Here is a 25,271-nt window from a genome sequence, read left to right on the forward strand (position 1 = left end):
GTACTATCCGTCGGCGTCTGAATGAAAAGGGGCTGTATGGTAGGATACCCAGGACGACCCCACTTCTTACCCCGAGACATAAAAAAGCCAGGCTGGAGTTGGCACAAACTTACCTCAGAAAGCCTAAAACGTTTTGGAAGAATGTTCTCTGGTCAGATGAGACAAAAGTAGAGCTTTTTGGGAAAAAGCATCAACATAGCGAGTGTACAGGAAAAAAAAAGAGGCATTCAAAGAAAAGAACACGGTCCCTACAGTCAAACATGGCGGAGGTTCCCTGATGTTTTGAGGTTGCTTTGCTACCTCTGGCACTGGACTGCTTGACCGTGTGCATGGCATTATGAAGTCTGAAGACTACCAACAAATTTTGCAACATAATGTAGGGCCCAGTGTGAGAAAGCTGGGTCTCCCTCAGAGGTCATGGGTCTTCCAGCAGTACAATGACCCAAAACACACTTCCAAAAGCACTATAAAATGGTTTGAGAGAAAGCACTGGAGACTTCTAAGGTGGCCAGCAATGAGTCCAGACCTGAATCCCATAGAACACCTGTGGAGAGATCTCAAAATGGCAGTTTGGAGAAGGCACCCTTCAAATATCAGGGACCTGGAGCAGTTTGCCAAAGAAGAATGGTCTACAATTCCAGCACAGCATTGTAAGAAACTCATTGATGGTTACCGGAAGCGGTTGTTCGCAGTTATTTTGGCTAAAGGTTGTGCAACCAAGTATTAGGCTGAGGGTGCCAATACTTTTGTCTGCCCCATTTTTGGAGTTTTGTGTGAAATGATCAACGATTTGATTTTTGCTTCATTCTCTTTTGTGTTTTTTCCTTACAAGCAAATTAAATGTAGATAATAATACCAAAGAATTTGTGATTGCAATCATTTTCAGGAAGAAACTGAGTATTATCTGACAGAATTGCAGGGGTGCCAATACTTTTGGCTACCACTGTATGTGGGTAGCTAGACCTGCTCAACTCTTTACAACTACCCGTAACCCGGTCCCAGGTCCCAGGTGCACCAATTAGTCCTCTTCGTGTGTGCGTGCACTAGAGAAAATACTCCGGGTTACATCACAGAGACCAGCCATCTCTGTGATGCATACCACCTATTGACTAAGCGACCATTAGCCAACTTACTATAATTAATATATATATATATATATATATATATATATATATATATATATATATATATATATATATATATATATACATATACACCACTGATAAGCCTAGCAGGATTATACAGTATGCATTATATACACAAAGAATTCACATCTCATACCTCTGCTTTGTACAGTTTTACATTTAAAGTCATATTCATCTTGTAAGTCTTCTAAGTTCTTCACATCTTGCTCTACCTCCTAAGGGGAAAAAAGTAAAAATTTCACAAAGGGCCATACATATTTGAAAGATGATTTATAATTCCAATATAGCCTCTATGTGATAATTTTTAACCCAGCAGGTCATGGAGAAAAGTAAAATGCTTACAGAGATGAGAGAGAAGAGCTTGCACTCTTATCCGTGCAGCTGACCCCTTCCTTTCGAATTAGGTAACCATAGGTACTCCAATGGCTAAACAGATGTGAGGCCATACTTAAGAAATGTGGATTAGATTTATGACTGAGATAAGCATTTTAGAAACAAAGATCTGGAATGTCTTTGTCTGCTTACTAGAAAAGTAATAAGGGAGGTTTGCATGAACTGCGTTGATCCGATAGGAAAATCATATTTTCGGAAACGTGATTAAGTGGCGAATGCAAAGCATAGTTTCAAGTCACTGAGCAATGACCCGAATCCTGTCAATTGAATACGGAGTTGATAGACGAGGCTACATCAGGTATATTTGGTCTCAATGCAAAGATAAAATCATGATACAAAATATGCCATTGATAAAGAGCACATGTGACTCTCCAAAGGAAAGATATAGTCCATTTAGGGAATCTCAGAATTTGAATCTCATTATCTGAAACTGATAAGTCAAACCATGTAAGAGTAATAATGGGAGGGGTGTGGGTGTAACTTAGGAGCTAATGAAAGGCAACAGCCAACTTTTGGGCATGTCAGTATGTGGAGGCACAGTTCACTGTAGGTGCTGTCCATTTGTCTCTGCAGCGCCTCCCTCCATAAATCTGAAGCCATTGCTGTGACGACAGCTTTAGCAAGTTTTCTTGGTTTATTCTTTTATTTTAGGTAACTGTATATTCTGTATTGGTTTGTCCTCTTTGTAAAATCTCTTGCATATTTTTATAAACCGTACCTATCGTTCTGGATTAAATCTAAAATGTAATAGTTCTGTTCCTGTAGTTAATAGTTCCTGTAATGTAAACAGCCTGCGTCCTCTTATGGTAATCGTCGGCCAATTGTGTAATTGTCCGGACGAAAGGGGGCAGCAGAGAGCTAGGACTAAGTAAAAATAAAATTATATATATATATTATATATATATATATATATATATATATATATATATATATATATATATATATACATATATACACACACACACACACACACACACACAAACATACACATATATACAGTACAGACCAAAAGTTTGGACACACATTCTCATTTAACCCCTTTACCCCCGAGGGTGGTTTGCACGTTAATGACCAGGCCAATTTTTACAATTCTGACCACTGTCACTTTATGAGGTAATTACTCTGGAACGCTTCAACGGATCCCCCTGATTCTGAGACTGTTTGTGTAAAAGTCCGTGGGGCTGAGGAGGCTATGTTATGTTGCAGTAGCGTCCTCCACTTTTACCTAGCAAACTCCCGGCCTGTGATAAAATGAGCTCTGGCCGGCAGCGCTAGCGATACACGTGATCAAACCACGTGATGATGGCTTATGACGTCACAGAGACAACGGGGTACCAAAAGAGCCAAACAAACACGTTTTGAAGGGTCCCAGCCCTTCTTTCTCAAGGTATTTTAAGGTTTCTATTCGCATATCTGTTACTGGGCACAGTGTTCTTATGCACATTCAAGAAGTTAATTAACCCTTCAGGTGCTTCACAAAAATTAAAGAAATGTGAAAGGAAAAAAAATAAAATAAAAGATTTAATTTTTTCCACAAAAATGTTGCTTTAGCCCCAAATTTTTTATTTTTACTAGAGTAACAGGACAAACAATTGCACAACAAATTTTGGGGTTCATTTTCTCCTGAGTACGCAGATACCCCATATGTGGTGGAAAACTACTGTTTGGGTGCAGGTCATCTGTACGATATGCCCGGCTAGCTTTATGTACCATACTTTTGTTTTTTGCATGGTGCTATATGGTTTCAGGACCTGATCTTAGAGATCTACACCTTCCCATGAATTTATTATAATCCAGGATACAATCTGGCTTTGGGACTACTGTTTTAGTACAAAGTGACAAAAGAGCTGTTGTCACGGTGTACTGTGGTCAAGTTAAGGACATCTCTCTTGTCCTTATACTTGACAATCAGCATGTTATTGCTACATTGGCTCTGCGGTCATCCTTTCTGAGTAATTGCCCAATTAGCAGCTTAAGGAGGACTCTCTGATATTTTTGCCGCATACTACAGTCCCTTGGGCAGAGAAGGACTTGGAAAGGGATGCCTTTATCCAAGTAGAGATGATAACCCTTATCAAGCAGTGGGTGCACAAATTCCCACACAATTTTTCCACTCACTCCTAGAACAAATGGGCTTTCAGAGTGGTCAACCAGGGTGTTCCTTCCTTCATAAACCCTAAATCTGTGGGTGTATCCGAAGGTACTCTCGAACAATTTGTACATTTTAATTTCCTACCTTACTGGGCATGTACTGTATTGTTAGAATTTTAGCTTCCCTTTGAAATTAACTAGAGATTCATCTATACAAATGACCCTCTGGGGGATGTACATCTGCATATTTTCTGCTGAAGTGGTAAAAATTGGACAACTTTTGTATAGACAATCAAAATTTGGAAAAGAGGACACTGCATGTCATCAATAAATTGCAAAAACTTTAGGATTGCTTCAAATCATGTCCTTGTTATGGCCATATGGAAAACTGATGTATTGCATAAAATATCACCACTCAAGTACTGCCGATTCTCTTTTTTTTTTCCCACTATGACCGTATGAAGCATAATGGCCCAAAATGTCTGCTGCATTTACAGGGGTGCATCTAGCAAATGATGATGTGGAATTTTGGGTGAAAAATTGATGGGCAGATAAATTTATTTGGGCCACGATAAGATTTATTATATCCTCAGTGAAGAAGACTTTGAAAAGGTCAATATCATTGAGTCCTGCAGTGTCCAACTGGATTCCTGAAAAAAATGAAAAGAAAAATCAATAGAAGTAAAAAAAAAATAAAAAAACTTTGTATAAAAAAAAACTTAGTGACGTTCAGTACATTAAAGCTACTAGGTACTATTTTTTTTTTCTGCTAAAAAAATTGGACGTCACGTAAACTGTGATGTCCGATCCCCTAATGCCCTACCTAAAAATCTACTAGATACTAACTACTATTATGTTTTTTATTTTTCTCTAAAAAAAGACTGGACGTCACTAACACTGATATTCACTACGTACAAGCTTAACCTCTTCAAAACCTTGGATGTCCAGGTAGGTAGGAACTTACCTGCAGGGATCGCAGCATTTAGCGAGCCATCAGAGGGACAAAAGCCCATCTGCTCTTCTGCTTTTGGATCTGAGACCCTGCACTGCTATGACTTACAGCAGCGATCAGTCTATAGAAAGCCGCCATACAGCTCCATCAGCCGAAAAATAAAAAAAGTTATAGCTCTCAGAATAAAGTGATGCAAACAAAAATTATTTTTTCTATAAAATAGTTTTTATTGTGTAAAACCCGCCAAAACATAAAAAAAATTACCATATTTTTCGGACTATAAGACACACAAATTTTTGGAGGAAAGTAGGAGGTGTGTCTTATAGTCCGAACTATATATGTCCGTACTATATACCTATAGCTGTGAGTGGTGGGGTTTGTGGGGGGAGCGGCAGCGGGGGATCAGCGGGGCACAGGAGGCAGCAGCCGCCTGCTGCAGCCTACGCTGTGCCCACAGCTAAAGAAAATGAATATTCACTGCTCCCCACGCACATGGGCGTGGAGACCAATGAAGATTCATTTTCCTTAATAGCGCACACACTGTACCCGCAGCTAGGCTCCTGCTGCCGCTCTGCGGTCTGTGTGCCCACTATTAAAGACCATGAATATTCACTACAATCCACTCCCATGGGTTGTAGAGAATATTCTTGGTCTTTAATAGTGGGCACACAGACAGCTGGCCGCAGCAGGAGTCGCGCTTCGGATACAGTGTGCGCGCTATTGAAGAGAGTGAATGGTCACTGCTCCCCACGCATATTGTCCCGGAGTGGGGAGCAGTGACTATTCCGGCACAGCATCTCACAGTGTGAGGGAACATGGCAGGGACGCCATGCACGTCTCACACAGTGAGTGTCGGTAGCAGAGCGAGACGCAGCGTTGGAGGAGAGAGGAGGTGAGTATTGTTTATTTTTTTGTGGGCAGTGTGATGGGAATCAGAGGGTGCTAAGCATACCAGGAAGAGGGATGAGGGGGGCCCATGCATACCAGGATGGGGATCAAAGGGCCCCTTTCATACCAGGATGGGTATCAAAGGGTACTTTGCATACCAGGATGGGGATAAAGAGGCGCCTAACATACCAGGATGGGGATCAAGGGGCACCTAACATACCAGGATGGGGATCAAGGGGCGCCTAACATACCAGGATGGGGATCAAGGGGCGCCTTGCATACCAGGATGCTGATCAAGGGGCGCCTTGCATACCAGGATGTTGATCAAGGGGCGACTTGCATACCAGGATGGGGGATCAAGGGCCGCCTTGCATACCAGGATGGGGGATCAAGGGCCGCCTTGCATACCAGGATGGGGGATCAAGGGCCGCCTTGCATACCAGGATGCTGATCAAGGGGCGCCTTGCATACCAGGATCCTGATCAAGGGGCGCCTTGCATACCAGGATCCTGATCAAGGGGCGCCTTGCATACCAGGATGTTGATCAAGGGGCGCCTTGCATACCAGGATGGGGATCAAGGGGTGCCTTGCATACCAGGATGGGGATCAAGGGGTGCCTTGCATACCAGGATGGGGATCAAGGGGTGCCTTGCATACCAGGATGGGGATCAAGGGGTGCCTTGCATACCAGGATGGGGATCAAGGGGTGCCATGCATACCAGGATGGGGATCAAGGGGTGCCATGCATACCAGGATGGGGATCAAGGGGTGCATTGCATACCAGGATGTGGGATTAGGGTGCCATGCATACCAGGATGGGGGATGTTAACAGAATTGGGGGACATTACCTCTATACCAGTGTCAGCAGCAGACCCCCAACACCATGACAGTGCATCACAGCAGACCACGTTTTTTGCTTAAAGGGGTTGTCCCACGAATGAAAGTTTATTTTAAAAATTGTCTGTATCTGACCATGTATGGAACATGCCACATCTTCTTGGCAGGGGAGGAAGCAAAAGAGTATACAGACATTACAGCAGGGGATCAAGAGGCGCCTAACATACCAGGATGGGGATCAAGGGGCGCCTAACATATCAGGATGGGGATAAAGGGCCGCCTTGCATACCAGGATGCTGATCAAGGGGCGCCTTGCATACCAGGATGTTGATCAAGGGGCGCCTTGCATACCAGGATGGGGGATCAAGGGCCGCCTTGCATACCAGGATGGGGGATCAAGGGCCACCTTGCATACCAGGATGGGGGATCAAGGGCTGCCTTGCATACCAGGATGCTGATCAAGGGGCGCCTTGCATACCAGGATCCTGATCAAGGGGCGCCTTGCATACCAGGATGTTGATCAAGGGGCGCCTTGCATACCAGGATGTTGATCAAGGGGCGCCTTGCATACCAGGATGGGGATCAAGGGGTGCCATGCATACCAGGATGGGGATCAAGGGGTGCCATGCATACCAGGATGGGGATCAAGGGGTGCCATGCATACCAGGATGGGGATCAAGGGGTGCATTGCATACCAGGATGTGGGATTAGGGTGCCATGCATACCAGGATGGGGGATGTTAACAGAATTGGGGGACATTACCTCTATACCAGTGTCAGCAGCAGACCCCCAACACCATGACAGTGCATCACAACAGACCACGTTTTTTGCTTAAAGGGGTTGTCCCACGAATGAAAGTTTATTTTAAAAATTGTCTGTATCTGACCATGTATGGAACATGCCACATCTTCTTGGCAGGGGAGGAAGCAAAAGAGTATACAGACATTACAGCAGGGGATCGCAGAGGATTCATTTTGTGAGGTAAAATATTTCACTGCCTGTTTTTAAACAATATTTTACTTCACAAAATGAATCCTCTGCTGTAATATCTGTACACTTTTTCTTCCTCCCCTGCCAAGAAGATGTGGTATGTTCGGTACACGGTCAGACACAGACAATTTTTAAAATGAACTTTCATTTGTGGGAAAGCCCCTTTAAATTTTTTTTTTGCTTACATTTTTTTTCTATTATCCTATCCAGGGTGTTAATTAGCAAGAGGAAGGTAGCCGCTGGGTCCTAGTGTGAGACAGATCTAAGAAGGTGTCTAATGCCAAACGAAGAGATCTTCTGCAACCAACTGCAGGGCGACTGTCACATCTGACACACCCATAACAGTCCAGAGTAACTCTTTTGCCCCATTATAGTGAATGATCCCTCAGGAGTTTCAAATTAATTAAGTCCCTCTGAGATTTAACCCCATAACGCTCAATGACGGACACTGCACGGCATGAGCGGGTGTAAGTTAATGCTCATTGCCGTGCAGTATCCGTCATGGCTTTGAACTGTCACAGCGTGTAAAGAAGCTGTGCCAGTTCAGTGCCGACAGCTGTCTGTGACAGCTGAGCGGCACGAGAAGGGGTGCAGGGACCCATGCCGTCGGTCCTTGCACTCAGATTTCAGCGTCTGCTGCTCTATCAGTGCCGGAGTTCAGCGCTGCCAGTGGCTGAGCCCCGGCACTAAACAGCCAGGAGAAGTGTCAGCGCCGCCCCAGGCTGTTAACCCTCTGAATACTGCGATCAAGCGTGATCGCAGCATTCAGGAGGCAAGGCAGAGGGCTGGGAGCTCCCTCTGCCTTCAGGTCGGCGCCCCCGTGACGTCATCGCGGGGGCCCGACCGTTGCCATGGTGACCAGGGGGACCAGGTCACCAAGCTATGGAAAGCTCCCGAGACCTACGCACAGCATAGTCTCAGGAGCTTTCAATATACAGTAGGTATAATGTATTGAAATGCATTATACCTATGAAAAAAAGTGAAAGTCCCATAGTGGGACTAAGTAAAAAAGTTTAAAAAAAAAAAAAAAAAAGTTAAAAAATATTACACTAATAAATACAGATTTATAGGTATAAAAAAAAAACAAAAGAGTACATATAACTAGTATCGCCGCGTCCGGAATGACCCGATCTATAAACGTGTCACACTAGTTAACCCTTTCAGTGAACAGTGTTAAAAAAAAAAAAAAACATGAGAAACTATGACTTTTCATCGTACCGCTGGAAAAAAGTGGAATAAAACGCTTTCAAAAAGACGGATGGAAATAAAAATGGTAGTGCTGAAAAGGTTATCTTGTCCCGCAAAAATCAAGCCACCATACAACTCCATCAGCCGAAAAATTTAAAAGTTACATCTCTCAGAATAAAGCGATGCAAAGATAATTATTTTTTCTATAAGTTTTATTATGTAAAAGTGCAAAAAAAACATTAAAAAATTACAAATGTGGTACCGCCTTAAACGTACTGACCCGAAGAATAAAGCTGCCTCATCAATTTTACTAGACAAGTAACAACAAAAAAATCCTGAATTGTTGATTTTTGTTCATTCTGCCTCCCAAAGATCGCAGTATGGCTCGGCGCACATTTATCCTGCAATCTGCACTGAGCGCTTACACGGGGGTTTCCGTGTAAATCTCTGAAATACATGATTCAGACAGAAACCCCTGACGGAAGATTCCCTATGATGAGGCAGATGGAGGCACTGTGGACGCCGTCTGACCTATGATCCGGTGGGGTCCATCTTTTTAGGCGTAAATAAAAGCGCAGTCAGCCACAGTTTTGTGCACTTCAGAAAAGAAGGATAACACTGAACAGAGGCCAGACGGAATCCAGAGTAACTCTGCTGCCTCCTTATAGCGAATGGATCCCTCTGGGGTTTCATCGGAATCACGTCATTTGGAGATTTAGGTGGAAACCCCGATGTAAGTGCTCAGAGTAGAGCACTAGATAAATGTGATCTAAAATGTTATGCAAAATGTTCCCAATAAAAGCTTCAAATAAAAGCCCCCACTCAGGTCTGTCATGTGTTAATGGAAATATAGGGGGCTTCCACGTTACAGGTAGTACAAAGGCTCTGGAAAAGCTAAATGGCTCCTCGCCCCCCAAAAGAAATTCAGCAAATTCTGGCTCCCAAATTCAAATCCCTCTCCCTTCTGAGCACCGCAGTGTGTCTAAACCACATTTAGTGTCCACATGTTTGGCAGGGGTATAATTTCCAAAATGGGGTCACTTAAAAACGGATTCTGCTCTTCTAGCATTCAGGGGCTCTATATATGGGGTACGCAAATTATTCTAGGAAAATCTGCGCTCAAGGAGGCAAATAGCTCTCAGTCCCTCCTGAGTGTCGCCGTGTGGCCAAGCAGTACTGTACAGCCACATATGAGGTATTGCCACATTCAGCAGAAATTATGGGACAAATTTTGGTGCCATTTTAATCCATTGTCCAGTGTGAAAATGTCAAATCTGGGGCTAAAACAAAATTTTTGCGGTAAAAATGTAATTATTTTTTCCTCATTGCCCAATGGAATAAAATTCTATGACACACCCTTGGTGTCAGTATGATCACTGCACCCCTAGATAAGTTCATTGAGAGGTGTAGTTTGAAAAATCGGGTCATTTATGGGGGAATCTGCTGTTACGGCACCTCAGGGGATCTCCTAGTGGGTCATGGCACCCTCAAACCATAACAGTAAAATCTGTACTATAATATGGGGCTCCTTCCTTTCTGACCTTTCCACTGTGCCTCAAAAGTAGTTGCCAATTACGTGTAGAGTATTGGCGTGCTCAGGAGAAATTGCACAACAAAATGAGAGGTCAATTTTTTCCTGTTACCCTTGTGAAAATAAAACATTTGGGGCTAAAAGAACAATTTTGTGATTTTTTTTATTTTCACAGCTCTGTTATAAACTTCTGAGAAGCACCTGGGGGTTCAAAGTGCTCATCACACATCTAGATAAGTTCATTGAGGGGTCTAATTTCCAAAATGGGGTCACTTGTTGGGGGTTTCTGCTGTTTAGGGACATAAGGGGCTCTCCAAATGCAACATGGCGTCCGCTAATTATTCCAGCAAATTTTGAAATCAAAAAGTTAAATGGCGCTCCTTCCCTTATCGAACCCTGCCTTGCGCCCAAACAGTGGTTTTCTGCCACATATAGGATATCAGCGTGCTCAGAAGAAATTGCACATCAACTTTTGGTGTCCATTTTCTCCTGTTACCCTTGTGAAAATAAAAAAAAATTGGTCTAAATTTAATATTTTGTGAAAAAAAGTTAAATGTTAATTTTTTTCTTCCTCATTGCTTCAGTTCCTGTGAAGCACCTGAAGGGTTAATAAACTTCTTGAATGTGGTTTTGAGTTCCTTGAGGGGTGCAGTTTTTAGAATGGTGTCACTTTTTGGTATTTTCTGTCATAAAGACCCCTCAAAGTGACTTCAAATGTGATGTGGTCCCTAAAAAAATGGTTTTGTAAATTTTTTTGTAAAAATGAGAAATCGCTGGTCAACTTTTAACCCTTATAGCTCCCTAATAAAAAAAAAAATTTTGGTTCCAAAATTGTGCTGATGTAAAGTAGACATGTGGGAAATGTTATTTATTAACTACTTCGTGTGACATATCTCTCTGATTTCAGGGCATAACAATTGACAGTTTGAAAATTGCAAAATTTTAAAAATTTTCACCAAATTTCTGTTTATTTTACAAATAAACGCAAGTGATATCAAAGAAATTTTACCACTATCATGAAGTACAATATGTCACGAAAAAACAGTCTCAGAATAAGGGGGATCTGTTGAAGCATTCCAAACGTATTACCGCATAAAGTGACAGTGGTCAGAATTGAAAAAATTGGCCTGGTCATTAATGTACAAAGTGGCTCGGTCCTTAAAGGGTTAAATGGAAACCCAGATATCAGTGCTGAGCCTAGCGCACAGGATGAATGGAAACATTTTACATAACATTTTGGATCACAATAAAATCTTCGACTTAATCCACAAAAAAAGCAAGTCCTCACTCAGGTCCGTCATTTGTTAACAGAAATATAGGGGGCTTCCATGTTGCTAGTAGCACAAAGGCTCTGTAAAAGCAAAATGGCCCTTGCCCTACAAAAAAATTCAGCAAATTCTGTGCTCCTAAATCCAAATGCCTCCTTCCCTTTTGAGCCGCACAGTGTACCTAAACCGCAGTTGGTTTGACATTTCTGTAGTGATGCAAGCCCGACTAATTTACAGGGGGAAGTGTCTCCAGAAGCATCAGCTGGGCATAACGTACTGATCACTATAATGGCAGTTTGCCATTTTCACTCAGCAACATCCACTGCTGCTTGTTTCTGGAAAACACCCATGTAGTTAAAAATCTCACCACACCTGTAGATAAATTCCCAAAGGGGTATAATTTCCAAAATGGAGTCACATGAGAGGGGATTCTGCTCTTCTAGCGCTTAGGAGCTGTATATATGGAGCCTGCATACCATTATAGGAAAATCTGCGCTTCAGGAGGCAAAAAACGCAATGTCCCTCCAGAGTCTCACCATTTGGCTAAGCAGTACTGTACAGCCACATATGGGGTATTTCTACATTCAGCAAAAATTGTGTGACAAATTTTGGTGTCATTTTTACCCATTTTCCAGTGTGAAAATGTAAAATCTGGGGCTAAAACAAAACTTTGGTAGTAAAAATGTAATTATTCTTTCTTCACCACCCAATGGTGTAAAATTATGTGAGGCACACGTGGTGTCAACATGCTCACTGCACCTCTAGATGAATTAATTGAGAAGTGTAGCTTGTAAAAGGAGTTCTCTTATGGGAGGTGGTTTCTGCTGTTCTAGCACCTTAGAGCAGGGGTCGACAAAGTTGTTCAGAATTTAGGAGCCAGCCAAAAAATTTAGGAGCCAGAATTTTTTTTGTTGACAAACTGTACATATAGACCCCCTCACACACGGCGTCTCCCCGGGGAGCACGGCCTTTGTATGTACTTACACAGGTAGCGGGAGATGAGAACGGGCCCCCGGCCACAGCGATCCTTCCCCCCAGGGCCGGCTCCAGGTTTTTCTGGGCCCCGGGCGAAAGAGTCTCAGTGGGCCCTTTTAACACATACACGATTCATGATGCACAGATACGGCAGAGAAATAAATCTATAAATATATATATATATATATTTATTTATTACACATGGCCCAGCCTGCCCCCTCATCCTTCACATACGCAGACATATGCGCGCACACACGGTACGCAGACATATGCACGCACACACGGTACGCAGACATATGCGTGCGCACACACGGTACGCAGACATATGAACGCACACACGGTACGCAGACATATGCGCGCGCACACACGGTACGCAGACATATGCGCGCGCACACACGGTACGCAGACATATGCGCGCGCACACACGGTACGCAGACATATGCGTGCGCACACACGGTACGCAGACATATGCGTGCGCACACACGGTACGCAGACATATGCGCGCGCACACACGGTACGCAGACATATGTACACATACAGACATACACATAGATAAAACAGACAAATATATATACACAGTCATATACACGGACATTCACATACATGCACTCACACAGACCCATTACTAATATTTTTAATATGGGGATTGGGGAAGCCTCACTCACCTGTCCCCGGTCCAGTGTCCTGTCCAGCAGCTCCTCGGGTATGGGGCAGTGCAGGGCCCCCGGCGTGTCACAGACTTCATGGCCCTGGAACATCAGAGGGGCCCACTTGCGGTCGGGTCCGGGCCCCTCCCGCCCATCTGTGCAGGACCTCCGCTCCGACGGTGTTTGATTGCCGGCACTCCCCCAGACATGGCCGCGCGCTGTGCGGCTGTGTCTGCTAGTAATGACGCGGCAGGAGCGACACACAAGCACAATTAAAGGTGCAGTGCCGTCGACCCTGCCGTGTCATTACTAGCAGACACAGCCGGACAGCGCACGGCCATGTCTGGGGGAAGTGCCGGCAATCAAGCAGCGCCTGCGTCCCTGAACAGGTGCCGAGGAAGCGGCCAGGGCCCCGACAGTGAGTGGGCGGGTGGGTGTGTGGGCCCGGCCCCGACAGTGAGTGGGCGGGTGGGTGTGTGGGCCCGGCCCCGACAGTGTGTGGGCCCGGCCCCGACAGTGAGTGGGCCCGGCCCCGACAGTGAGTGGGCGGGTGGGTGTGTGGGCCCGGGCCCCGACAGTGAGTGTGCGGCTGGGCCCCTCTGATTTTCCAGGGCCCCGGCACTTGCCCGGGTACGCCGTGTGCTGACGCCGGCCCTGCTTCCCCGGAACCCAACTCTCCCTGTCCAGTCCCGGAGCATAAGGGGGGCGGAGCAAAGTGGAGAAGGCGGCCTGAGCGATACTGTCCCTGCTTCCTCCGATTGGATGACTCCGTGCAGGAGGTGGGATTGGATTGAGAGTATTTTTTTTTCTTCTCAACTCCCCAAGCACCAGGCAACATTTTCTAGGCGCCAGACAACATTTTCTAGGCGCCACTGGCGACCAGGCGCGTGGGTTTGTCGAGCCCTGCCTTAGAGGCTCTGCCAATTTGACATGGCACTGTCAAACCAGCCCAGCAAGATTTGGACTCCAATATGGCGCTTCTTCCCTTCTGAGCTTTGCACTGTGCCTCAAAAGTAGTTTTCGACCACATATGGGGTATCTGCGTACTCAGGAGAAATTGCCCAACAAATTTTGAGGACCACTCTCTCCTGTTACGTGTGTGAAAATAATTTTATTTGGCGAAAATAACATTTTTGAGGAAACAATTTGATTTTATTTTTTTTTTCACAAGCCAACGTTACAGTTTTCTGTGAAGCACCTGGGGGTTCAAGGTGCTCACCACACATCTAGATACATTCATTGGGGGTCAAGTTTCCAAAAAGGGTACTTGATGGGCATTTCCACTGTTTAGGCACATCAGGGGCTCGGCAAACGCAACAAGGAGCCCGCAGACCATCAAAGTCTGCATTCCAAAACATCACTCCTTCCAAATTGCACATCAACTTTGGGAATCCAATTTATCCTGTTTCCCTTGTAAAAATCAAAAAATTGAGGCTAAAAAATCATTTTTGTGGGAAAAAAGTGATTTTTTTATTTTCACGGCTCTATGTTATAAACTTTTGTGAAACACTTGGGGGTTTGAAGTGCGCACCATACATCTAGATAAGTTCCTTAAGGGGTCTAGTTTCCAAAATGGGGTCACTTGTGGCTGGTTTCCACTGTTTAGGCACATCGGGGGCTCTCCAAAAGAGACATGTGTCCACTCTCAATTTCAGCAAATTTTGCGTTGAAAAAGTCAAATGGCTTTCCTTCCCTTCCGAGCCAAGCCATGCGCCCAAACAGTGGTTTTCCCTCACATTTGGGGTATCTGTGTGCTCAGGAGAAAATGCACAACACATCTTGGGGTTTGTTTTTTACCTGTTACCCTTACAAAAATAAAAAAATCTGGGTCTAAAGTAAAATTTTTGTGAAACAAAAAAGTTAAAATGTTCATTGTTTTCTTCCACATTCCAAAAATTCTTGTGAAGCACCTGAAAAGTTAATAAACTTCCTGAATGTGGTTTTGAGCACCTTGAGGGGTGCAGTTTTTAGGAAGATGTCACTTTTGGTTCTTTTCTGTCATAAAGGCCCCCCTCAAAGTCACTTCAAATGTGATGTGGTCCCTAACAAAATGGTTTGGTAAATTTTGTTGGAAGAATTTGAAATCACAGGGGAACTTTTAACCCGTATAACTTTATAACAAAAAAAAAAATGTAGCTACAAAATTGTGCTCATGTAAAGTAGACATGTGGGAAATGTTATTAACTATTTTGTGTGACATACAGTTAGGTCCATATATATTTGGACAGAGACAACATTTTTCTAATTTTGGTTCTAGACATTACCACAATGAATTTTAAACAAAACAATACAGATGCAGTTGAAGTTCAAACTTTCAGCTTTCATTTGAGGGTATCCACATTAAAATTGGATGAAGGGTTTAGGAGTTTCAGCTCCTTAACATGTGCCACCCTGTTTTTAAAGGGACCAAAAGTAATTGGACAGATTAAATAATTGTAAATAAAATGTTCATTTCTAGTACTTGGTTGAAAACCCTTTGTTGGCAATGACTGCCTGAAGTCTTGAACTCATGGACATCATCAGACGCTGTGTTTCTGTTAGAACCTTGCTGTTAGGTTTTTTTTCCTTTGCTGGTCACATGACCTTGTTGGCCTATTTAATCCTGCTCCGCCCTTCTGGCTTTGCTGGACTTCATTGTATATCTACTTTCTAGCTAGCCTGTGCTCTGTATCTAACTCTGTTAGTTTGCTTGGTCTACGGACCTCTAGGTTCTATCTATTTTGTTTGTTCGTCTGTCTGCTACTATTTCTGTTAGGAGGTGTCCCATATTCCTCCCAGTCCTTAGTACTTGTAGGGATTCCCTCCCCAAATCTATAGGTCTCCGTACAGACTAGATTAGGACTTTAGCAGGTCTGATCGCAGGATCAGGTTCCCTGTTACATCGTAGGGATTCAGCTGAGTCTTATAGTAGGGACAGATCTCCTCTCTTTCCTTAGCTTTGGTAGCAGAACATAACAGTAAGTCCAGCCTGTAAATTCTCTAAGGAAAGATTTTTTTTTGTTCCATCATGGTGTCGGTTCAGGATTTGGCTAAACACCTGCAGGGACTCTCTCTGGAAGTGGCCGAGCTCCGTCAGCACGTGAGTAACTGTCCTGGAGCATATTTCTTGGAGCCTAAGGTATGTTTGCCGGATTTATTTTTTGGTGAACATCGAGAATTTTTTTCATTTAAAAATGCTTGCTTATTGTATTTTCGTTTGAGACCCAAGTCCTCTGGGGATGAATCCCAGCGCGTAGGGTTCATAATGTCACTTTTGCGCAAAGAGCCTCAGGAGTGGGCCTTTTCTTTGCAACCTAGTGATACATGCTTCAGATCAGTGGATAGTTTTTTTTCTGCTTTAGGACTATTATATGATGATCCTGACCGTGCGGCATCAGCTGAGACTGAGTTGAGACGTTTAAAACAAGGATCAGGTAATATGGAAAAATATTGTACACATTTTCGTCGTTGGTCCACTCAAACAGGGTGGAACGATTCTGCTCTGAAAAGTCTATTTCTTGCTGGGCTCAGTGAAAAGGTTAAAGACCTGCTAATTGCTTATCCTACACCTGAGGATTTGCAACAGGCTATGCAATTAGCTATACGGGTGGACAGAAGACTGCGTGCTAGGGTTAATGAGAGCAAATCCTCTGCTATGTCAGTTTCTGGTTATGATAATGTGTGTACTAACAGTGGTGAACCGATGGAGATTGGATCGGTGGCACCTCGCTCTCAAGAAAAACACCGTCGTTTTTCAGAAGGCTTGTGTTTCTATTGCGGGAAATCTGGTCATTTGATTAAAGGCTGTGAGCTTCGTATGAAGAAAGAAAAAAAAATGGTCAGTCACGCCCGTATTGCCTGTTTAAATTCCAAGGGTATATTTTTAGCTGCTTCCACGATTGCTCAGGAAAAATTAATGGAATTTCGGGTGTTTGTTGATTGCGGGTCTACACTGAATGTTATTGATGGGGGATTCGTGGAAAAACTCAATTTAAAACCTGAACCTTTATCATCCCCCATTGCTGTGGTTTCTGTGGATGGCTCCCCTTTGAAGAATATTACTCTCAAGGTCAGTGAATTTCCTCTCATTATTAATGGTGTTCACCATGAGAAATTGGATTTGGTAGTGTTGAATAACTTGCCTTCTCCAGTAATATTGGGTTTGCCCTGGTTAAAATTTCACAATCCTGTACTGGATTGGTCTACCAGTGAAATTAAATCCTGGAGCCATAAATGTTATGACAAGTGTTGTAACGGGCGTATTGCAGCTTTGGATAGGGGAGAATTGCCTGTTCCTATTCAGGATTTTTGGAGAGTTTTTTCTGAGAAAGAATCGCAGGTTTTGCCTCCCCATAGAGACTATGATTGTTCTATTGAATTTGTCCCTGGAGCGACTCTTCCTAAAAGTCGTTTATTTAACCTTACTATTCCTGAGAGGAAGGCTTTGGAGGAATACATACAGACAAGTTTGGCCGCCGGTCACATTAGGCCCTCTAAGTCTCCTGTGGCGGTTGGATTTTTTTTTGTAAAAAAAAAGGACGGCGGTTTACGTCCTTGTCTGGATTTTCGTGAGATTAACAAAATTACGGTACGCAATCCTTACCCACTGCCATTGATTCCTGATCTGTTTAACCAGTTATTGGGGGCCAAGTGGTTCTCTAAAATTGACCTTAAGGGGGCATACAATCTGTTGCGCATGAAGGAGGGTGATGAATGGAAGACTGCTTTTAACACTCCTGTGGGTCATTTTGAGAATCTGGTTATGCCTTTTGGTCTTACTAATGCTCCTGCATTTTTTCAGAATCTGATTAATGACATCCTTAGACCTTTGATCGGTAAAAATGTGGTTGTGTATTTGGATGACATTTTGATTTATTCGCCAGATCTGGAGTCTCATTGGCGGAGCGTGCGTGAGGTATTACAGTTATTAATGGACAATTCGCTTTTTGCTAAGCTGGAGAAATGTGAGTTCGCTGTACAGAGAATTAGTTTTTTGGGCTACATTATCTCCAGCAAAGGTTTTGAGATGGATCCGGTTAAGGTTCAGGCTGTGCAGGAATGGCCTAGGCCTATTGGTTTGAAATCGATACAGAGGTTTTTGGGTTTCGCCAATTACTATAGAAAATTCATAAAAAATTTTTCTAGTATTGTCAAACCTCTGACTGATCTCACCAGGAAAGGTGCTGATGCGGTTCAGTGGTCTTCTGAGGCCATTGAAGCTTTTGTGTATCTCAAGGAGAGGTTCACCTCTGCTCCCATCCTTATGCAGCCTGATGTTACTAGGCCGTTTTTGGTTGAGGTTGATGCTTCCTCTGTGGGGGTTGGCGCAGTATTGTCTCAGGATAACGGGGATGGATTACATCCCTGTGCATTTTTTTCAAAAAAATTTTCGGAGACTGAATTGAATTACGATATTGGTAATCGGGAATTATTGGCTATTAAACTCGCATTTGAACACTGGCGCCACTTCTTGGAAGGTGCGGAATTTCCCGTTCAGGTTCTTACGGATCATAAAAATCTGATATATCTTGACGCTGCCAAGCGCCTGAATTCCCGTCAGGCTAGGTGGGCACTGTTTTTCTCGCGGTTTAATTTCTCCGTTACTTACATCCCTGGTACTAAGAATGTTAAGGCGGATGCCTTGTCTCGCAGTTTTTCTCCCATAGTCGGTGCTGAGAAAGAGGAAAACATTTTACAAGAAGGTGTTGTGATAGCTGCTTTAGACTCCGTTTTGGAAGATGAGATTCTTAAAGCTCAGGAGAATGCCCCATCTAACACTCCTCATGGGAGGTTGTTTGTGCCTGGGACCTTTAGGAGAGATTTGTTTGTTGAGTGTCACGAATCTCGGTTGGCAGGTCATCCCGGAATCTCTGAGACCAAGAGACTGGTGGGTCGCAGTTTTTGGTGGCCTGGATGGCAGAAGGAAGTCATTAAGTGGGTGCGCCAATGTACTATATGTGCTAGATCTAAGTCCTCACATACTCCTGCTGCGGGGTTGCTTTGTCCTTTGGAGGTCCCCAGTGCTCCTTGGACACATTTGGCTATGGACTTTATAACTGACCTTCCCCCCTCTGAGGGTTTTACTGTCATCTGGGTGGTCGTGGACCGTTTTAGCAAGATGTGTCACTTGGTTCCCTTCGTCAAACTGCCCTGCGCTAAAACTCTCGCTAAGGCCTTTGTCAAGGAAATTGTTAGACTTCATGGCGTTCCTACTGACATTGTTTCTGATAGGGGTCCTCAGTTCGTGGCTCGTTTTTGGCGTGCCTTTTGTGACAGGTTGGGAATTCATTTGTCGTTTTCGTCCGGATATCATCCTGAATCTAATGGCCAGACAGAAAGGAAAAACCAGGATGTTGAGCAGTTCTTGCGTTGTTTTGTGGCAGACAATCAAGAGGGGTGGTCTGAGTTTCTGCCACTTGCCGAATTTGCTCTGAACAATCATACATCTTCTTCTGCTGGTTGTTCGCCTTTTTTTTGTTGTTCTGGGAGACATCCGTCGTTTGGGTCGTTCTCCAAGTTGGGATCTGCCATGCCTGAGGAGGAGAATTTTTCCGGTGATTTGGAAAGAGTTTGGACGGATGTGCGTGGTAATCTTCAGGAGGCCAACAGAAAATCTAAAGACTACTTTGATAGGAAACGACAGGAGGTTTTGTTCGCTGTTGGTGACATGGTTTGGTTGTCCTCTAGGAATCTGCGGTTGAGGATTCCTTCTAAGAAATTGGGTCCCAAGTTTGTAGGGCCCTTTAAGGTGCTTCAGGTTGTCAACCAATCTGCTGTTAGGTTGGAGGTTCCTACCTCCTGGAGAATTAATCCGGTCTTTCATGTCTCTCTGTTAAAAAAAGCTGTTGTGTCGGATGGTGACGCCTCTGCCTCTGTTCCTCCGGTGGTGGAGGACGGGGAATATGAAATTTCTCGCATCCTTGACTCTAGACGGTATAGAGGTAGTTTGCAGTATCTTGTGGCCTGGAAAGGTTTCGGACCCGAGGATAACTCTTGGGTGAGGTCAGATGATGTTTCCGCGTCCAGACTTATCAGAGCGTTTCACAGGAGATTTCCTGATAAGCCTGGTCCTAGGGGATCCGGAGGATCCTCTTAGAAGGGGGGGTACTGTTAGAACCTTGCTGTTAGGTTTTTTTTCCTTTGCTGGTCACATGACCTTGTTGGCCTATTTAATCCTGCTCCGCCCTTCTGGCTTTGCTGGACTTCATTGTATATCTACTTTCTAGCTAGCCTGTGCTCTGTATCTAACTCTGTTAGTTTGCTTGGTCTACGGACCTCTAGGTTCTATCTATTTTGTTTGTTCGTCTGTCTGCTACTATTTCTGTTAGGAGGTGTCCCATATTCCTCCCAGTCCTTAGTACTTGTAGGGATTCCCTCCCCAAATCTATAGGTCTCCGTACAGACTAGATTAGGACTTTAGCAGGTCTGATCGCAGGATCAGGTTCCCTGTTACATCGTAGGGATTCAGCTGAGTCTTATAGTAGGGACAGATCTCCTCTCTTTCCTTAGCTTTGGTAGCAGAACATAACAGTTTCCTCCTTTTTGATGCTCTGCCAGGCCTTCACTGCGGTGGTTTTCAGTTGCTGTTTGTTTGTTTGTGGGCCTTTCTGTCTGAAGTTTAGTCTTTAACAAGTGAAATGCATGCTAAATTGGGTTGAGATCAGGTGACTGACTTGGCCATTCAAGAATATTCCACTTCTTTGCTTTAATAAACTCCTGCGTTGCTTTGGCTTTATGTTTTGGGTCATTGTCCATCTGTAGTATGAAACGACGACCAATCAGTTTGGCTGCATTTGGCTGGATCTGAGCACACAGTATGGCTCCGAATACATCAGAATTCATTCGGCTGCTTCTGTCCTGTGTCACATCATCAATAAACACTAGTGACCCAGTGTCACTGGTAGCCATGCATGCCCAAGCCATCACACTGCCTCCGCCGTGTTTTACAGATGATGTGGTATGCTTTGGATCATGAGCTGTACCACGCCTTCGCTATACTTTTCTCTTTCCATTATTCTGGTAGAGGTTGATCTTGGTTTCATCGGTCCAAAGAATGTTCTTCCAGAACTGTGCAGGCGTTTTTAGATGTTTTTTAGCAAAGTCCAGTCTAGCCTTTTTATTCTTGATGCTTATGAGTGGCTTGCACCGTGCAGTGAACCCTCTGTATTTACTTTCATGCAGTCTTCTCTTTATGGTAGATTTGGATATTGATACGCCTACCTCTTGGAGAGTGCTGTTCACTTGGTTGGCTGTTGTGAAGGGGTTTCTCTTCACCATGGAGATTATTCTGTGATCATCCACCACTGTTGTCTTCCGTGGGTGCCCACGTCTTTTTGCATTGATGAGTTCACCAGTGCTTTCTTTCTTTCTTTCTTTCTCAGGATGTACCAAACTGTAGATTTTGCCACTCCTAATATTGTAGCAATTTCTCGGATGGGTTTTTTCTGTTTTTGCAGCTTAAGGATGGCTTGTTTCACCTGCATGGAGAGCTCCTTTGACCGCATGTTTACTTCACACCAAAACCTTCCAAATGCGAGAACCACACCTCAAATCAACTCCAGGCCTTTTATCTGCTTAATTGAGAATGACATAACGAAGGGATTGCCCACACCTGTCCATGAAATAGCCTTGGAGTCAATTGTCCAATTACTTTTGGTCCCTTTAAAAACAGGGTGGCACATGTTAAGGAGCTGAAACTCCTAAACCCTTCATCCAATTTTAATGTGGATACCCTCAACTGAAAGCTGAAAGTCTGAACTTCAACTGCATCTGAATTGTTTTGTTTAAAATTCATTGTGGTAATGTCTAGAACCAAAATTAGAAAAATGTCTCTGTCCAAATATATATGGACCTAACTGTATCTCTCTGATTTAAGGGCATAAAAATTAAACATTTGAAAAATAGCAAAAATGTTCACAATTTTCGCCAAGTTTCCAAGTTTTTCACAAAGAAATGGCAGTCATATCAAATTAGTTTTACCACTATCCTGAAGTACCATGTGTCACGAAAAAACTCTCAGAATCAGTGGGAAACTCGCTCTCAGAATCAGTGGGATCCGTTGAAGTGTTCTAGCGTTATTACCTCATAAAGTGACACTGGTCAGAATTGTAAAAATTGGCCCAGTTATTAACGTGCAAACAACCTTTGGGGGTAAAGGGGTTAAGATATGACCTTGACTTTACAATATTACAAAACTATCTGGATAAGATGTCAGAAAGGGCAAACATTTGGCAAAAGAGGTTTAATGTTGATAAAAGTAGAGTAATGCACCTAGGACGGAGTAATCCTATTGCTGCAAATACATTAAATGGGAGTATACTTGGGACTACAGAACAGTAGAAGGACTTACTGTAGGTATTCTGGTTATAAGTAAGCTGAGCAGCAGTACTCAATGTAAAGCAGCAGCCGCAAAAGCAAAGAAGTTTTTAGGAAGTATAAAGAGATAAAATCACGTGATCCCAACATATTGTTACCCATTTATAAATCACTTCAAAGGCTACATCTAGAATATGAGATCCAGTTTTGGGCTAAACAGTTTAAAAAGGATATTCAAAAGTTAAAGTCAGTTCAAAGGTGCACAACTAGATTATTACAAGGGATGGAAGGCCTCCCATATGATGAGAGGTTGGAAAAGTTGGGCTTGATTAGCTCACAAAAAAAGACGCCTCGGAGGAGACCTCATTTATATGTATTAATATATGTATGGTCACAGTCAATACAAAGGACTGGAATACAACTTATTCCTGCCAAAGATCATACTAAGGACCAAGGTGCACTCATTATGGGAGGAAGAAAAACAATTTCGGTGGCTAACTAGGAAAGGGTTGTTTACATTAGAGCGGTCAGATTGTGGAATGCCTTACCACAACAGGTAGTAATGGCAGACACTAGAACAGCTTTTAAAAGAGGGCTTGATGTTTTCCTCAGTACACATGACATTGTGGGTTATAGATAATTTAGTGACAAAAAAATGTATGATTGCTGGAGCAACGTTGAAGTTGATAGACTCAAGTCTTTTTTCAACCTCTTTAACTATCCAAGTTAAAAAAGTGGTACTTACGAGAGCTCGATTCTTAATGTCACACACTTTCTTATCTAATTCTCTGTGCTTGTCAATTACAACAGTAGATTGTGTGCTGCCCACCTGACTCTATAAAGACAAAAAAAACCTAGGTTAGATACTCACCAGAGTAACAAATATTTCTCATTGTACACTATACAACATGGATTTATCATGCGAAACACTGATATGCTCAGTACATTGTGCAAACAAAGTATAGCCACATGATATTGCATCAGTGTCTGAGCCACGAATATAAAAATACAGGTGCAAACACAGGATAGGAAGCAAAACTATAATTGTATAATATGGATGTCTGTTTCAACATGTCTGCACCTGTTTTCATACAGGTAGGTCCATAAATATTTAGTCATGTCATTCACCGAGTTAGCACTGTTTTACTTCTGTAGCTTAGTGCAGTTGTAATTTAAGAAGCACTCTAATCTATATTTTTTAATTAAATGTGTTAATATATGTATGATGTGTATGGTGTGTAGTGAGTGTATTAATATACTCACCTACAAATGCTCTCTCCAGAGTCAAGTACCGATCTTCTCCTCTTCTCAGTGATATCATCGCTCTGCAGACTCTCTGAGTCACGCTGCGCTCTCCATGACCCATTAGTGACTTTTAGGCTGCATGCCCACTATGCGTTTTTCAAGCATTTCTGCCGCGGAATTTCCGCAGCGAAAACGCTTAAAAAACGCTTGGTAATCCGTCCCCCATGGTCCCCAATGACAAGCCGCAATGTCAATGCCCATGCTGCGGATTTTTACGCAGCGTTTATGCTGCACTCAAAAATGCGCAGCATGTCCATTAATTTTGCGGACACGCAGCGTAATCGCCGCCATTGACTTGCATTGGACTGCGTGACATGCGCATCACTGCATCTGCAGATGCGGATATCACACGGTTCAATGTGCGGATGGTACCCAGGTCTGGAGTAGAAGAGACTCTCCTCCAGACCTGGGTACCATTGTACCTGTAAAAAAAAATAATTTAAAATAAAAAAATAAAGATTATACTTACCTTCCGATGTCCCCCGGCCTCCTCATCGATGCGTGCGATGTGTTGGGCGGCTCGCGGTGGTGTGAGGACCTGACATGACGTCATTTAGTCATGTGACATGTCACTCGACCGCCAGCGGTCACGTGACCAGCACATGACTAAATGACGTAATGGAAGGTCCTTTTACACCATCGCGAACCGCCGGCGAGCCAGGACGCATCGCTGAGGAGACTGGGGGCCATTGGAAGGCGAGTATAATGTTTTTTTTATTTTAATTCTTTTTTAACTACAGGTACTATGGTACCCGGGTTTGGAGGAGACTCTCCTCTTCTCCAGACCCGGGTACCATACACGCATTGAATCAAATAACATTCGCATGCATACTTGTATGCAAGCGGATGTTATGCGGTTTAATGCAAGTCAATGGCGGCGATTTTGCCGAGAATCAGCAAAAATAATGGACGTGCTGCGGATTTTTCCGCTATGATAATCCGCAGCGGAAATTTCCGCAGCATGTGCACAGCACATGTGGATTATCATTGGTAAACATGGCAGATAACTTAACATGCGTTTTTATTGCGTTTTCACGGCGGAAATGCAGCCGCAGAAATGCATTAAATCTGCATCGTGGGCACGCAGCCTTACAGATCGACCTCTTCTGAATGTGATCGCTGGATGCAGGGCTAGCAAATCTGCAATCTCACTGTCAGCCCTCAAAATATTCCAATGTTTTTGGAGTATGAGTCTCACCTCGGTGGAACAGTGATCAAAATTGTCTATCACCCTAAGAAAGGGATCACCGGGGGTTGCCATCTTCGGCTTAAGCAGGGATGCCCTGGTTTCAGAGACCGCATTAGCAAAAGCCTCCTTCAACACTGTTTTCGGATAGCCTCTTTCAATTAATCTGTCTTTCAATTGTCTAGCTTGAGAGCAAAAGCTATGTGAGGATGAACAGTTGCGTCGAACACGCAGATATTGTCCCTTTGGGATCCCTCTCCTAAGGCTCAAGGGGTGAGGACTGTCCCACCTTAACAAGTTCTTAGTGGCAGTGCGTTTACGGTAGTTTTGGGTTCGCAGCCGACCCTCATTGTCTTTCTCAATTTAAATATCAAGGAAACTGATTGAATGGATATTACATTTGGATGTAAATCTGAGGCCAATTACATTGACGTTCAATTCCCCTACAAAATTAGTAAAAGATTCTTCATATCCTGCCCATAGAATAAGAATGTCATCAATATAGTGCCCTCAGAATAAAATCTGGTGATGGGATGTGTGCAGACACAGTATGGGAAGTTGGTGGGATGTGTGAGGAGGAA

The 25,271-nt window shown here is 43.6% G+C and overlaps 1 protein-coding gene across 2 annotated transcripts in view; it reads right to left on the minus strand.

Annotated features, from left to right (window-relative positions):
- Positions 1-25,271, minus strand: part of STAT1 (signal transducer and activator of transcription 1) — a 1,113,083-nt gene that overhangs the window by 943,197 nt on the left and 144,615 nt on the right. For both annotated transcript variants that reach the window (XM_073647949.1, XM_073647950.1), the window contains exons 5-6: positions 22,945-23,034; positions 1,282-1,360 (exon numbers count right to left, since the gene is read on the minus strand). In XM_073647949.1, coding sequence (XP_073504050.1) covers positions 1,282-1,360; positions 22,945-23,034 — 169 coding nt within the window. The remainder of the gene's footprint in view (positions 1-1,281; positions 1,361-22,944; positions 23,035-25,271) is intronic.

Source organism: Phyllobates terribilis, unplaced genomic scaffold (assembly GCF_046119375.1).
Source record: "Phyllobates terribilis strain yellow unplaced genomic scaffold, ASM4611937v1 Scaffold_9__5_contigs__length_417890890, whole genome shotgun sequence".
Classification (NCBI taxonomy): domain Eukaryota; kingdom Metazoa; phylum Chordata; class Amphibia; order Anura; family Dendrobatidae; genus Phyllobates; species Phyllobates terribilis.